The sequence below is a fragment of the Saccostrea cucullata genome, unplaced genomic scaffold, assembly GCF_032062105.1.
Source record: "Saccostrea cucullata isolate Sc308-1 unplaced genomic scaffold, CSIRO_AGI_Scuc_v1 ctg8596, whole genome shotgun sequence".
Lineage (NCBI taxonomy): Eukaryota > Metazoa > Mollusca > Bivalvia > Ostreida > Ostreidae > Saccostrea > Saccostrea cuccullata.
Genome location: NW_026926343.1, coordinates 1 through 14,817, shown reverse-complemented (window position 1 = coordinate 14,817; position 14,817 = coordinate 1). Strand labels below are relative to the sequence as shown.

Sequence of the window (14,817 nt, the reverse complement as noted above, 5' to 3'; positions counted from 1 at the left end):
CAAGAATGTTCTAGAAAAATGACTTAACATATTGACCACTCTGGAATGTTCAAGAAACTTAATGTTACTAATTATATACATAATGAAACAATACAAATACAACACATCTCACAACACCTCCCCCCTTAAAAGTTTGAATGTCAATGAAAACTTATATTATTAAAATAAAAGTTATGTACATTAATACAAAATCTAATTTGTTCATTATACTCTGGACAACCCGTACGAAATTTAAGTCACGTATTTTTAAAAAAATCCAGGCGTATTTTAATCTAAAAATCCTTGTGGAAATCTCTATTGAAATGAATATATAAAACCAGGCGGATAATGTAAAATACAGGCGTACACGAGGCGTAATCCTCCCGTATTTTTGGCCGAAATATGCAAATGAGTACGCCTGGAATTTCAAAATACGTCTGGAAATTTTAATAATAGAATTACGCCTAGATTTCAAGCATACCCTTAAAAATACGCCTGCAAAATAAATACGCCCGTAGAAAAAAATACGCCCGTAGAAAAAAAATACGCCTGTACAAAAAATACGCCTGCTTTAAATAGATTTGAATTAAATATTAATTATATTACAGCAATGGGAGCTACAACTATGGCATGAATATAAATGTACAATCAACTTTAGTACAAAGATTTTTGACTAATATACTAAAAAAGATTAGACAAATTAAGCTTATAGCATACATCACTTTTATTTTCTTAATATTTTTCAGTGTGATAAAATGTGAATGAGATTCAAGTAAGGATAGTCATTAAAATTTAAAAAATCATAATATTACATTTACTATTTCAAAGCACAGTTACATGTTAGAATATATTAACCATTTCACAGCATTTTAACATCCAAGTTTATAGTAAACAGTTGAAACATTCAAATAATCACAGTGAATCACAGTTTTGAGAATCATGCCGAGTACTCCTGCCATTCTTTTTACTCCTAAATTGGCATAAAGATGCAAATCACAAGGAATTCTGTCTGATTCACGTTTCACATCACATTCCCCAATCACATTTTCATAGATTGAAATATTCACAAAAAGAAGTTTGAATGTTTTATAACTGGCATTGCAAACGGTCATCTTCTTCCTGATGCAATCTTCCATAATGGCTGCAGTTCACTGGCAATTGCATTTATCATGTTTATGGAAAGCTATGCTGCTGGACAACTCTTAATATTGCAAGATCTTTTCTGCTTCTCTTATGACCATTTCATCATTCAATCAATTTTCCAACTGTGATAAGGATTTAGATGTAAATCATTTTCTGGAAAAAGAATAATTTATGTAATTCAAAATACTACTGACCCAATTTTCAATCATTAACATCTGACTCTGCAAATCAAAAGCAAATGCAGTTGTCTTTTATTTTCATAGATAAAAAGTTTCAATGTTAAGCTATGTTTTCAAAAAAATTACCTCTTCTACACCATCTGTGCTTTTGTTGTGGCTGTCTCTAATCTCATTGTTCTTGGCATGACCTGCCTGGTGGTTTAAAATTGGCGCAAATACTTGGATGCAGAGGCTGTTGTTTACAACCCCCTAGTTAGCTAAACTCTTTTATGATTTCTGGAAGTTCTACTCAGTCCAATTTGTAATTTTGAAGAAAAATGCTGTTTTGTTTACAGAACATAAAAATAAAATTCCATCAATGTATAAACAAGGTGTATTCACTATATGAATTAAAAAGATACTAGGGTGGGAAATAGAACTGCTGTACACAAACCGGATATAAATTGATAAGCCGTTCCTAGGTTTACAACATCACAGATAAGTCGTTCCTTAACATGCTCAACACATCTGTAAGTAATTAGCACAATCCCAGCAGGTTAGGCTAGGGAAGTGAAAGTTGATGGTAATGTAATAGAGTAACTAAATATACCAAATATAAATCATTTTATAAGAAAAACATTTAATTGATGTAATAACATGTATGTTTATAGCCTGACTAAACAAATCATGAAGTTCAAAGAATATACTATTTACTTTACAGTTATAAAAATTATTTCTTTAAGAAAAATAATATCAATTTTAAAAAAAGATGGGAATGACAAAATTTCAGGTCCATGGGACAAAGTTCTAAAAAAAAAAATCAGTTTAATTTATGAAAAATAATTGCTTTGATATTTAATACAACAAACTAAATGCAATATTGTAATATCAGTTTACAATCATGCAATACTTTGTTTTTTTTATTTGTTAAAGTTATATAATATCATAAAAATGTTTCTTATGCAACTCAATACTTTTAAAAAAAGAGAATGAGTTGACTAAGTTTTTTTTTGGCTAAGTTGAAAAATCCACCCGAATTTTCAAAAATACGCCTTTTGAAATTTTCTAAGTTTTAATTTCCTTGTGCCAAAGAGACTAAGTAGAAAATACGCCTGGAGTTAGAATTTACGCCTGGAAAAAAGGAGACGTATTTCTGGCAAAAATACGTGTACGTCTGAAAATGAACCGTATTTCTAAGAATACGTCTCTTGTACGCCAGGATTTTCAAAAAATCCAGGCGTAATACGTCTCTGAATTTCGTACGGGTAGGCATCTGCAATAACATTGTCTTTGCCTTTGATATGCTTAATTGTTATGTTGTATTCTTGTAACAACAAACTCCATCTAGTCAGTCTTTGATTCTTATTTGACAATTTATGCAAAAATGTCAGGGGGTTGTGATCCGTATATACAAGAATTGGATGCAAAGTAACATTCAGATAAACATCAAAATGTTGTAAGGCTAACAACAAAGCAAGGCATTCCTTTTCAATGGTGGAATACTTTTGTTGACATTTTGTAAGTTTCTTTGAAAAATAAGAAACAACTCTATCTACCTTATCACTATGTTCTTGAAACAAAGCTGCCCCGATTCCAACATCACTAGCATCAACAGTAAGCTTGAACTGCTTAGAAAAATCTGGAGTTGACAGAACTGGGTTGCTCATAAGGACAGATTTGATTTTTTGAAATGATTTTTCACAGTCCTTTGTCCATTCAAAGTTAACCCTCTTCTGCAAAAGATTTGTAAGTGGACTTACAACTGAGGAAAAATTTGGACAAAATTTTCTGTAAAACCCAGCCATGCCCAAAAACCTCATTAACTCTTTCTTGTTTGTAGGAATCGGGAACTTTGCAATAGCTTCCACTTTAGCCATAATTGGTGTAACATAACCTTGACCTACTTTATGACCTAAATACTCTACATAAGCATGACAAAATTCGCTCTTCTCAAGATTCACAGTTAAGTTTGCTTTAGCTAAAATGTCAAATAAAGCACGCATGATTCGAAGATGTTCGTCCCATGTGTCACTGTATATGATGACATCATCAATGTACGCCTCGCATCCCTCAAGGTCTTGAAGAAGGGAGTGAATCATCCTTTGGAATGTAGCTGGTGCGTTTTTCATGCCAAAAGGCATTACTTTATACTGGTAAAGTCCATCTGGTGTAGCAAAAGCAGATATTTCTTTTGCTCTTTCTGTTAATGGCACTTGCCAGTAGCCTTTCAACAGGTCAAATTTACTGACAAATTTCGCGTTTCCAATATTGTCAATACAGTCATCGATTCTAGGTATTGGATATGAATCAGTTTTGGTAACAGAATTCACCTTTCTAAAGTCTGTACATAATCGGTAGGTACCGTCCTGTTTTGGTACAAGAATACATGGTGAGCTCCAGTTACTTTTACTAGGTTCAACAATGTCATTGTCCAACATGTACTGCACTTCCCTTCTTAGGTACTGCAATTTTATTGGATTCATACGATACGGATGTTGTTTGATAGGCAGAACGTCACTCACTATGACATCATGACAAGCTGCATTAGTTTTCTTTGGAACATCCGAGAAGATTTGATGATACTCATTCATCAAGTTTTTAACTTGTTCTTTTTGGTGAATGTTCAAATGTCCAAGTTTGGCATCAAAATCAGCCAAAATTTCTGAGTTTTTCAAGCGGACACTCTGATTACAATCTTTCTCATTCATCTCTACACTCGTATCACTCTCAATACAATTTTGAACAGTCTTAGCATTGGCTAAAGTGGAAACTGGTTTTACAGAATTTCGGTCACACCTTTCAAAATACTCTTTTAACATGTTAATGTGACAAACCCGTTTCTCTTTACGTCGACCTGGTGTCTTAACTACATAGTTCACATCACTGATCTTGCTTTCAATTTCATAAGGGCCATAAAATCTGGCCTGTAAAGGATGACCAGGAATAGGTAAAAATACAAGAACCTTATCACCTGGCTTAAACACCCTATTTCTGGCATCTTTGTCATACCACATTTTCATTTTCATCTGAGAACTCTTCAAATTTTCTTGTGCTAATTTACAAGCATTGTAAAGTTTTTCTTTGAAATCAGACACATAATCTAAAAGATTAAGATCACTAGTCTCAGTCAGCCACTTTTCCTTCAACAATTTCAAAGGACCTCTAACTGTATGACCGAACACCAATTCAAAAGGACTGAACCCAAGAGACTCCTGGACTGCTTCTCGTGCAGCAAATAGCACAAGATGAACACCTTCGTCCCATTCTTTTTCATACTGGTAACAATAGGTCTTCAGCATTGTTTTTAGGGTTTGATGAAAACGTTCTAGCGCTCCCTGGGACTCAGGATTATAAGCAGTTGATCTATATTGCCTTATACCAAACTCATGCATGACTTGCTGGAACAACCCCGACATAAAATTTGAGCCTTGATCCAACTGAATAGCCTTGGGTGCTCCTACAAAACTGAAAAACTTGGTTAGGGCCTTAACTATGCTCTTTGCCTTTATATTCCTAAGAGGTATGGCTTCAGGAAATCGAGTGGATGTACACATAATGGTAAGTAAATACTGGTTTCCTGACCTAGTCCTAGGCAAAGGTCCTACACAATCCACCAACACTCGACTAAACGGTTCTTCAAAAGCTGGAATGGGTCGACGATAAGCAGCTGGGACCACTATCTGGTGAACAACACGCCACACTTCATCTGGGGAAGCATCAGGTGGTCGCCATTTTCGCATAAGGATGCCATCTTTCATATAGAAGCATTCTCCAACTTTAATAGCCTCTTCTGGTGGAAGTGCCCTCTTACTAAGTTGAATGATATCTGGGTCTTTATGTTGTTCAGAGAGTAAACGTTCTCGGCTGAGGATGTCCTTGCCTTGGCTAACTAGTGGATGCAACTCATCATCCTCACCACCAAATTTTGGTAACAGTTCTTTCTTCTCTTGCTTCTTGATATTGTGTGGTTCCATGTTTGTTTGAGTGCCATCAAGGTCAGATAAGAAAGTGTCATTCAAATCAATATCAACAGAGGAATTCGTCTCGTCAAAGGCTTGAGTATGGTCTGCCTCCATTTCTCGTCTTCTGGCCATCGCTCTAGTAACAGCATAGGCTGGATATATGTCATCATCTTCATCATAACACATGACATCTGGATTGATTTTCTCACAAACTATAGGATCTGGTACAACTTTTCCACCAGCTAAATCGTTGCCTAGCAACAAAGAAATGCCTGGAACGGGAAGAGTAGGTCGAACACCTACGATAACAGGTCCAGTAACTAAATCTGACTTCAAACTAATTCTATGCAGGGGAACATCAATGACGCCTAGCTCCACACCCTGTAATAAAACTGACCCACCAGTAGAAGTCTGCTCAGACAAAGGAAGCACGCCCTCTAACAATAACGTCTGTGCAGCACCAGTATCTCTCAAAATCTGGACAGGTTTTATTTCGCTAGAGTCACCGAGTGAAACAAATCCCTGAGACATAAAGGGCTTATAATCCTCCATAGAATCAATAGAACTGGACTGTGAACCCTGGACATCAGGAGTGTCAGAACAAATCGAACCTAAGGTTTCTCTATCACCTCTAACTGCAGCACAAGCATGTGGCTGAGTTTTATCAAAGTCATTTTTTCTCTTAAGTTTAAAGCATTCACTGATCAGATGACCTTTTTTCTTACAATAACTACAAGTAGGAAGCGACCCTATTCCAGAAGATCCTTCAAAACGTCCTGGACCGGACTTAGAACCACCTTGGGATGGAGACTGGGAACTTGTGAAAGACTGAGACCCTGAACCACTCTTTTTATATGTGTCTGAATTGGTAGAATTACTGCTAGTCTGAGATCTTGATACAAAATTCTTTTTATGAGACAGAGCATAAGTATCAGATATGACTGCTGCCTCTTCAAGAGTTTTCACATTCTTATCTTCTAAATGTGTTTTCAAATCTTGAGGAACACATTCCTTAAACTCTTCTACCAGGATGACTTGGCGCAAATTAGCAAAGGTTTTATCAAGTTTCTTAGATCTAAACCAGTGATCAAATAAATCTTCTTTCTCTCGTGAAAATTCAACAAATGTTTGATTATCAAACTTTCTATACTTTCTGAACTTTTGTCTATACGCTTCAGGTACTAATTCATATGCTTTTAATATTGCTGCTTTGACCTTCTCATAATCTGAACTCTCAACTACCCCTAGTGCAGAGTATACCTCAGCTGCTTTGCCAACCAGTACACTTTGTAACATTGTTGACCAAACATGTTGTGGCCATTTAAGATTTTCTGCGACTTTCTCGAATTGGGGAAAATATTTGTCTACAGATTTTTCTTGAAATTTCGGAACTAACCTAATATTTTTTGCTGCGTCAAATTCATTCTTGACAAATGACGGTTCTGGTTGGTGCTGCAATCTTAATTTCTCTAACTCAAAGTGCTCTTGTCTTTCTGATTTGTCTAATTCAAATTTCCGTTCACGCTCTCGTTCTTCTCTTTCTCTTTCTCGCTCTTCTCTTTCAAATCGCATTTTCTCTAACTCTAACTGAAACTGATATTCTGTCATTTTATAAGAGCCTAACTCTGATTTAACTGTATATTCTGGAAGATCGTATTTTTCAAAGATGTTTTCTTCTACTAGTTTGTTTGCAACCTTAATTCTAATGTCTTGCTTTCTCTGAGAGGATTTAACATCTAACCCAAAATGCAAACCTAATGCGATCAAGTCATCCTTTTTTAACGTATCAAAAACCTGAACACTTGGTGAACTAAGAAAGTCTGTGACCGAAAACACCATGTTGATTTCTGCTGGCTTATAATTTAATTTAAAGGTTCAATTAACAAAATTCTGACAATAAACTGCAAAAGTGCAAGAAATTCTTTATCCCGGACGAGCCCCCAATTCTGTTATGGGTCAGAATAACCCTAAATGCCAGCAAAGATCAATCACACAGTTTAAACTTAACAATAATTTATTTACAGTAATATACAAATCATTAAGTACAAACTTAGCACAAATCTAAAAATACATACATCAGAGTGTCCGTTGCTGCACACAATGTCCCAGTGAAATTATATCCCAGTAATACCTCAGTGATGCTTATACGACCATGTATTTTATATGCATCGAATTGACAGGGTATTTATACAGTAATATAAATCTAGAATATTCTAGAAATTGTTAAAACATGATATTCCTGGAAAGTTCTAGACATAAACAAAGTTCAAGAATGTTCTAGAAAAATGACTTAACATATTGACCACTCTGGAATGTTCAAGAAACTTAATGTTACTAATTATATACATAATGAAACAATACAAATACAACACATCTCACAACAATATAAGCAGGCATATTGTTAAAGCGGTGACACATGTAGCTTCAAATGATGCTTGACTGTTTAAGTGTTTTTCTTTGATTTATAAGTAAACCTGGATTGATCTCTGATGCAGTAATATAGAGCCATGTCCATTCTTTAATATTCCAGCATCCCACTGTCACAAAGTACTGAAATAAAAATGATTTTGATTTTAAAAATTTTTGGTTTTTATATGTAACATAAAATTCTACAGAAATTCAAATATTAAAACTACTTCAAAACAAGATGTGTTTGTGAAACACTATGCACCAGGCGGCAACAAATTCAAAGAAGTTTTTTTAAGCATATAGCTTATAGTCAAGGTCACAAGGTTCACTGGCCTTGGTGTCATTTGAAAGAGCATAATTAATGAAGAAGGCATTCCAAATATGATTTCTCTCTCTTTAATGTATCAAAAGTTAAGGTGAAAGTTTAAAAAAAAAGCTATTTTTAGCATATAGGTCACAGTCAAGGTCACAAGGTCATTGACCTTGGTGTCTTTTGAAAGAATTTAATTAGTGGAGTAGGCGTATTAAATATGAAGTCTGTATCTCTCATGGTTCAAAAGTTATGGTGGAGGTTAAAGTTGACAAAAGACAAACAGACATAGAAACAGGATATAAACAATAGACAATAATTCACTTATTTTATGATTGTGTATATTAAAATGTGACTAAATTTTGGAATCAATTTGTACAAAGGTTTAGTGTCATTGAAAAAGATTACAAAATATCCAAAAGAACTGTTTTACTTGTTAATATAGAAGGAAGTTGTTTAGAAAATTTTCTTTTATTAGTTGCCAAAAAATTTATTTACTATTCAAGATCACAAGATAGTAAGCCATTATTTATTGATGCAGTAAAGTTATTCAAGTATTACAGAATTATAGAAAATTGTTGTGAAAAAGTTTTTCAATGTAAGGACAAAATACTCAGTAAATGGGTCCTGTATGATAATGTGTACAACAAGTGATGAAAAAATCAAAATTGTAATTTTTAATTAATTTAAATCTACACATTTGGGTACATCTGTTTTGTTTTTGGATAAATTGTATGTTTAACTGTCATATGTTTACATATATGTACATTTATTATGCCCCCCCCCCCCCCCTTTGAAGAAAGGAGGGCATATTGCTTTGCTGCTGTCTGTCAGTCCATTTAGTTTCCATTCATTTTCTTCACAACCATTGCACTGAAATGAAATTTGGTATACAGCCTTACAGGTATATCAGATGAATATTTAGGTCAAGTTCTGTTTTGGGTATGATCATCGCACCATTTTTGACAGAGTTATACCCCATGGCTTTAGAAAAATTCCAATTACTTGCAGTTTCTGTTCATTTCCTTTGCAGAGGTTGCACATAGTGAAATGCAATTTAGTATACAGATTTATCAGATGATCATAAATATCTAGGTCAAGTTCTCTTTTGGGTATGCTTGCAAAATTTTTGACAGAGTTATGCCTTTTTGGACTTAGATAAAAAATTCCAATGTGGGGGGAGGGGGGCATAAGTATTTTACAAACATCTCATTATTTTTAATTTTAGAAAGTGCACTGTGTGAGTATGTGCAATTGTGGTGGTGAGTGGTGGTTTGTACAGTGTATATATGGATATGGAAAATGCTTCAAAATAAAGCATTTAAAAAAAAAAGTTTTGGAAAGTATGGCAATCATATACCATGCAGTACTCAGAAATGCTAAATAAAAGGCTGCGTAGAAGAAAAAAAAAATAATTAAAACTACCAATCAAATAAGTATTAAATGTAAATCTTTTAAGATGAAGGTTTTGCTTTGTCAGATTCTTTGCTTATAGGGACACTTACCTTTAACAAGAGGCCCAGGGGCCACATCGCTCACCTGAGCAATTGGCTAGGAAAAAGCACATATCAGATCAGAACTGAAAGTTTGCTGAGCTGGGGGGGGGGGGAGGGGGGGGTTGAATTTTAACCCCCCTGGGGGTCATGTGAACAAACTTGAATCTACACTACCTGGGGATGATTCCACAGTAGTTTCATCCCTCCTGGCCAAGTGGTTCTTGAGAAGAAGATTTTTAAAGATTTTTCCTATATATTCCTATGTAAAACTTTGATCGGCCATTTTGGCCCCACCCTACCCCCAGGGGTCATGATTTGAACAAACATGAATCTACACTATCTGAGGAAGATTCCACATGGGTTTCATCTTTCCTGGACCAGTGGTTCTTGAGAAGAAGATTTTTTAAAGATTTTTCCTATATATTCCTATGTAAAAATTTGATCTGCCATTTTGGCCCCATCCTACCCCCGGGGGTCATGATTTGAACAAATTTGAATCTACACTATCTGGTAATGATTCCACATGAGTTTCATCTTTCCTGGCCCAGTGGTTCTTGAGAAGAAGATTTTTAAAGATTTTTCCTATATATTCCTATGTAAAACTTTGATCGGCCATTTTGGCCCCACCCTACCCTCTGGGGTCATGATTTGAACAAACTTGAATCTACACTATCTGGTGATGATTCCACATGAGTTTCATCTTTCCTGGCCCAGTGGTTCTTGAGAAGAAGATTTTTTAAAAATGCCATTAATTTTTCTCTAATTCATAATTATCTCCCCTTGGAAAAGGGTGTGGCCCTTCATTTGAACAAACCTGAATCCCCTTCACCTAAGGATACTTTATAGCAAGTTTGGTTGAAATTGGCCCAGTGGTTCTGGAGAAGAAGATGAAAATGTGAAAAGTTTACAACAACAACGACGACGACGACTACAACGACAGACAACGGACAAATTGTGATCAGAAAAGGTCACTTGAGCCTTTGGCTCAGGTGAGCTAAAAAATGATTTGTTGATGTACTCTGACCGACCTGTTAAAATAGCCCTTACCCATTTGCAGTCATTTCTTGGGGGCACTTAAAATTTTTTAACACTCCCCTTAATTTCCATAGATGTTTTAAAGATAAGGTATCATATTTTTTTTTAGGATGCTTTTTAATTTATAAATACAAAGTCTTTGTAACTAAATGAAAACATTAACAGATTTCTGAGTCTGTGGTTTTAAATATGACAGTTATCAATTTATTCAATGCTGTAAGACATAAGAAAAAAAAAACTAGAAATATGTCCACAGGACAGGAATGCCCGCCAAGGGTATATCAGTCATGCAAAATGAAAATTTGTATGAAATTTGATCAGAATATCTTGAAAAATATTATAGTTGAATTGCTTACATCAGTATGTATCAGCATATGAAGTTTGACACTAATTTCAGAGATGTGAGGTCAAGGTCAAATAAAAGGTCAATGTCATGTTGATGCAGTTGAATTGCTTACATCAGAATGTATCACCATATGAAGTTTGACACTAACTTAGGAAAATTGAGGTCAAAGTCAAAAGAAAGGCCAAGGACAAAAAATGTTTGTTTCAGTTGAAAAGCTCTCATCAGTATGGTAAGTTTGATACAGTAAATCTCGTTTCGTACGAACACGAATATTGCGAATTCATGGGTATAGCGAAGTCATCTTGGATTCCCAGCTATTAAATTTCAATGAATTTCTTATACGATTATAATGAATTATGGATATAGCGAAGTAATTTCATAGGTCCCAGCAACTTTGTTATAACCGAGTTTTGCTGTAACACCATCTTGAATGGTATGTTTAAAACTAAGTTAAACACTAATTTAAGAAAAGTGAGGTCAAGGTCAAAGGAAAGGTCAAGGACAGAAAATGTTGATGCAGTTGCATAGCTCTTATCAATATCTATCAGCAAAGTTTGATGAAATATCCTGTATAGTTTCTTTGAAACTGGGCTTTGAACTGAGCTAAACGCAAAGTGTGATGCATGGACAGAAAGACAGAAGACAGACATGACAAACACTATATGCCCAAGCCATAATCAATGGGGCATAAAAAAACTACCGGTACCTACCAACCTACCTGCCAACCTTGATAAAAGTGGGTAGGAGTACATCAAACAAATATATTTTTAAAGCTGGCCAGTTGTTGACTAGTATATTAGTCATTTTGATATGCTATGTCTTATAAAAAATAAAGTTTATATTTGTCTTAGAACTTATTTGTTGCATCAATTTCATACCTGTATTTGATTTGCATTGTTTTGGATGCTGATAATTCAAAGTCATGATCAGTATAGTCTTAGGCGCTGCTGACTTTGGATCTCTTAGGAACTGCATCTTTTATCTGTGTTACTGGTTCTCTTGTACCTCTGCTATAAATAAGTTTTAGTGTATACAGTTGTGTAATATCAGAGAATAAATTGAACAGACAGATTGATTGTTTATTGTTTATCGTTCCTCTCAAGAATTTTTCACTCATATGGAAATGACAGTGGAGAGCTGCAAATTTTGTCCTAATGACCTATACTCAGCACTCAGGGCCATTGACTGATTGAGCAGGAAGGGATCTTTTTTGTGCCAACACCTGACCTACTGCAACAAGGGGCCACAGTTATACTGTATCATCCCAAGGACAGGTCTCCACATCCCACAGTGGGATTCAAACTCATGATGTAAGGATCAACACCTTATTTCGCGACTCTACTAGAGCAGACACTCTAACCACTGTGCCATGCAGGCGAATTTGAACAGACAGAAAAATTTACCAAAATCAAGATTCTTGATATCCAATGAAAGGTATTGTCACAAGGATTACACATGTGAAATATGAAAGCTCTAGCCCCAACTATACAGAAGTTATGGTCAAGGTTAAAGTTTGTAAAAAGTAGGTCAAACACCAAGGTCAAGGTCAGATGGTCAAGGTTCTTGAAATCAAATGAAAGGTCTTGTCACAAGGATTAAATTTGTGAAGTATGAATGCCCTAGTCCTAACCCTTCAAAAATTTCTGTCAATGTTGTATTTTTAAAGTGGGTCAAACTCCAATGTCAAGGTCAAATTTGGTGGTACCCAAAGAAAGGTCTTTACACAAGGAATATACATATGAAATATGAAAGTCATAGCTCCACTAAATCAAAAGTTATGGGCAAGGTGAAAGTTTTTGCGGACAAACAGAAAGACAGACAGACAGACGGACACAACAAAAACTAATTACCCCCGAAACTTCGTTTACGGGGGCATAAAAAGTATATTAAAAAATTACCCAAACAAAAGTGATGCAGCCACAATATCATAAATATGACGTTGGTTCCCATCAATGACAAAACTCCTCCTCTATAATCAGCTGATGAATAACATCTCGGATTCAAGAGAAATCTGTTAACAAATTAAGGCAAAAGATAATTTTGAAACTATTTCATTCGGTTAAGAATAAAACACTTCATTTTCCCTCAAAATAAACAAGAAACGGATGACACTCTCTGATTTGTTTACCTGTATTTCGATCGAAATATTCCTGGTGGACGCTCGCATCCAATTTCTTATGACATAAAATTCATACATCGTAAGTCGGACAACCTTTCGGCTTTGTAAAACTATTTAATTTCCCCCTGAAAGCTGTGTGTAAACCAGAAACATGCTGAACTCAATACACATTCACCATGACCATGTGCGAGGAAGTGAATATTATCGTAAAATCTCGCGAGTCACGTGACGAGACTTACAGACTCTGGACCGAATTTTCTCAGCTTTTGAAATAATGAATAAAAAGTTCACTTCCGGTAAAGGGAGAAGTCATTTCAAATGGAATTTAAATAAACATAATGAAGAGAGATATCTCTTTGCAATAAAGAGATATCTCTTTTTGCTTCAGAGATATCTCTTTTAGACCCTTTTGAAAGATATCTCTTTCACTTTGAGAGATATCTCTTAAGATAAACTTAGAGAGATATCTCTTTTACTTAAAGAGATATCTCTTTAACTTGGAAAGATATCTCTCTAAGTGAAAGAGATATCTCTCTAGGTGAAAGAGATATCTCTCTAGTTGAAAAAGATATCTCTTTAACGTTCAGAGATATCTCTTTTCACGCAAGAGATATCTCTCAAGGAGAAGGAGATATCTCTCAAAGAAAAAGAGATATCTCTCTAAGTATAAGAGATATCTCTCTAACTTTAAGAGATATCTCTTTCTTATAGAGATATCTCTTTAGAATAAGAGATATCTCTTTAAGTTGAGAGATATCTCTTATTTTTAAGAGATATCTCTCTAAAATGAGAGATATCTCTGTAATTTTCAGATGAAATTTATTTTCCGAATAAATAGTAAAAGGGCTTGCCATACTTATATGTAATTATTGTACTTCATACAGTTAACAATGTCACTATTGCCACTTCCAACGAACATAACGCCATCCTTCATGCTCAGTCCAAGCGGTTCAATATTCCCGCATGCTGGAATGAAGGCGAGAAAATGGCCGTCGGCATCAATCACGTGGATACAACGACTTCCGCTGTCCACTATAAATATCCTCGACATCTTGTCTGTGTCAATGGCATATGGTGAGAAAGCCCGTTCTGAGCTGATTTTTCCGTCATACTTGAAGCGAAGTTTGCCCCACTGACTCACCACTATAACCTGACGTGCTCGAAAGTCACTCACGCAGACGTCCAAGTTTCTATTTTCAGCTATAAACATCGTGTAACCGCCACTGCTATAAAGAGGCTTCCCATTACTACCGTACTGTATTTCCTGTATTACAACGGACTTCGAGAATCGGACAACCTTGCTTTCGTGCACATTATGACTCTGCATGCACACCAGAAGTTCGCCAACACACGAGGGACAAATTCCTGAAGGTTTCCACCCGTCCAGTGCAACAGTTCTTTTAATTTGCCCGCCATTTACAAGATTCACACTCCTATCGTTCCAGTCGCTATACAAAAGATCTCCATGTTTGGTCAAACATACATCGCAGGGCCAATTTCCCGTTAACGTATCAACTGTCTCTAAAAGGGTATTTTGGCTGTCAAAACGCTTCATTATTTTATCTTTACCAGTGATCCAAACTTCTTCCTTTGAGACGCATGCTACCAGATTGTCTGAAGGGAAGCCACTTTTAATTGTTTCGAATGTTTGGTTTACCTCTGCAGGAACGAAGACATTTTTGTCTTGATTTTTAGGTTCAGGAGTCAGAAACCCAAACTTTGTAAAAATATCTTCAACCTTGACTGGCCTGAGAGTAAACTGAGGAATTTCGAATTCAGTATACTCTGGAATTTTCTTAAATTCCCCAAGGCCCCTTTCATATTTCAGAATTTCTTCTGCTTTGTTATTCTTCAAGATTC

The 14,817-nt window shown here is 35.4% G+C and overlaps 1 protein-coding gene and 1 long non-coding RNA gene across 2 annotated transcripts; both read right to left on the bottom strand.

Annotated features, from left to right (window-relative positions):
• Positions 1–11,722: 11,722 nt before the first annotated feature.
• LOC134271416 (uncharacterized) lies at positions 11,723–13,133 on the bottom strand. Its single transcript, XR_009993021.1, has 3 exons — positions 12,967–13,133; positions 12,737–12,849; positions 11,723–11,848 (listed from the first exon to the last, which is right to left on the bottom strand). It is a non-coding gene; the product is annotated as an uncharacterized LOC134271416 (long non-coding RNA).
• Positions 13,134–13,813: 680 nt separating this feature from the next.
• On the bottom strand, positions 13,814–14,716 carry LOC134271415 (uncharacterized; the record flags this gene model as incomplete). Its single annotated transcript, XM_062753617.1, has 1 exon — positions 13,814–14,716. A coding segment is annotated over one exon (903 nt), but the record flags the coding sequence as incomplete, so codon positions are not given.
• Between the last annotated feature and the right edge of the window lie 101 nt (positions 14,717–14,817).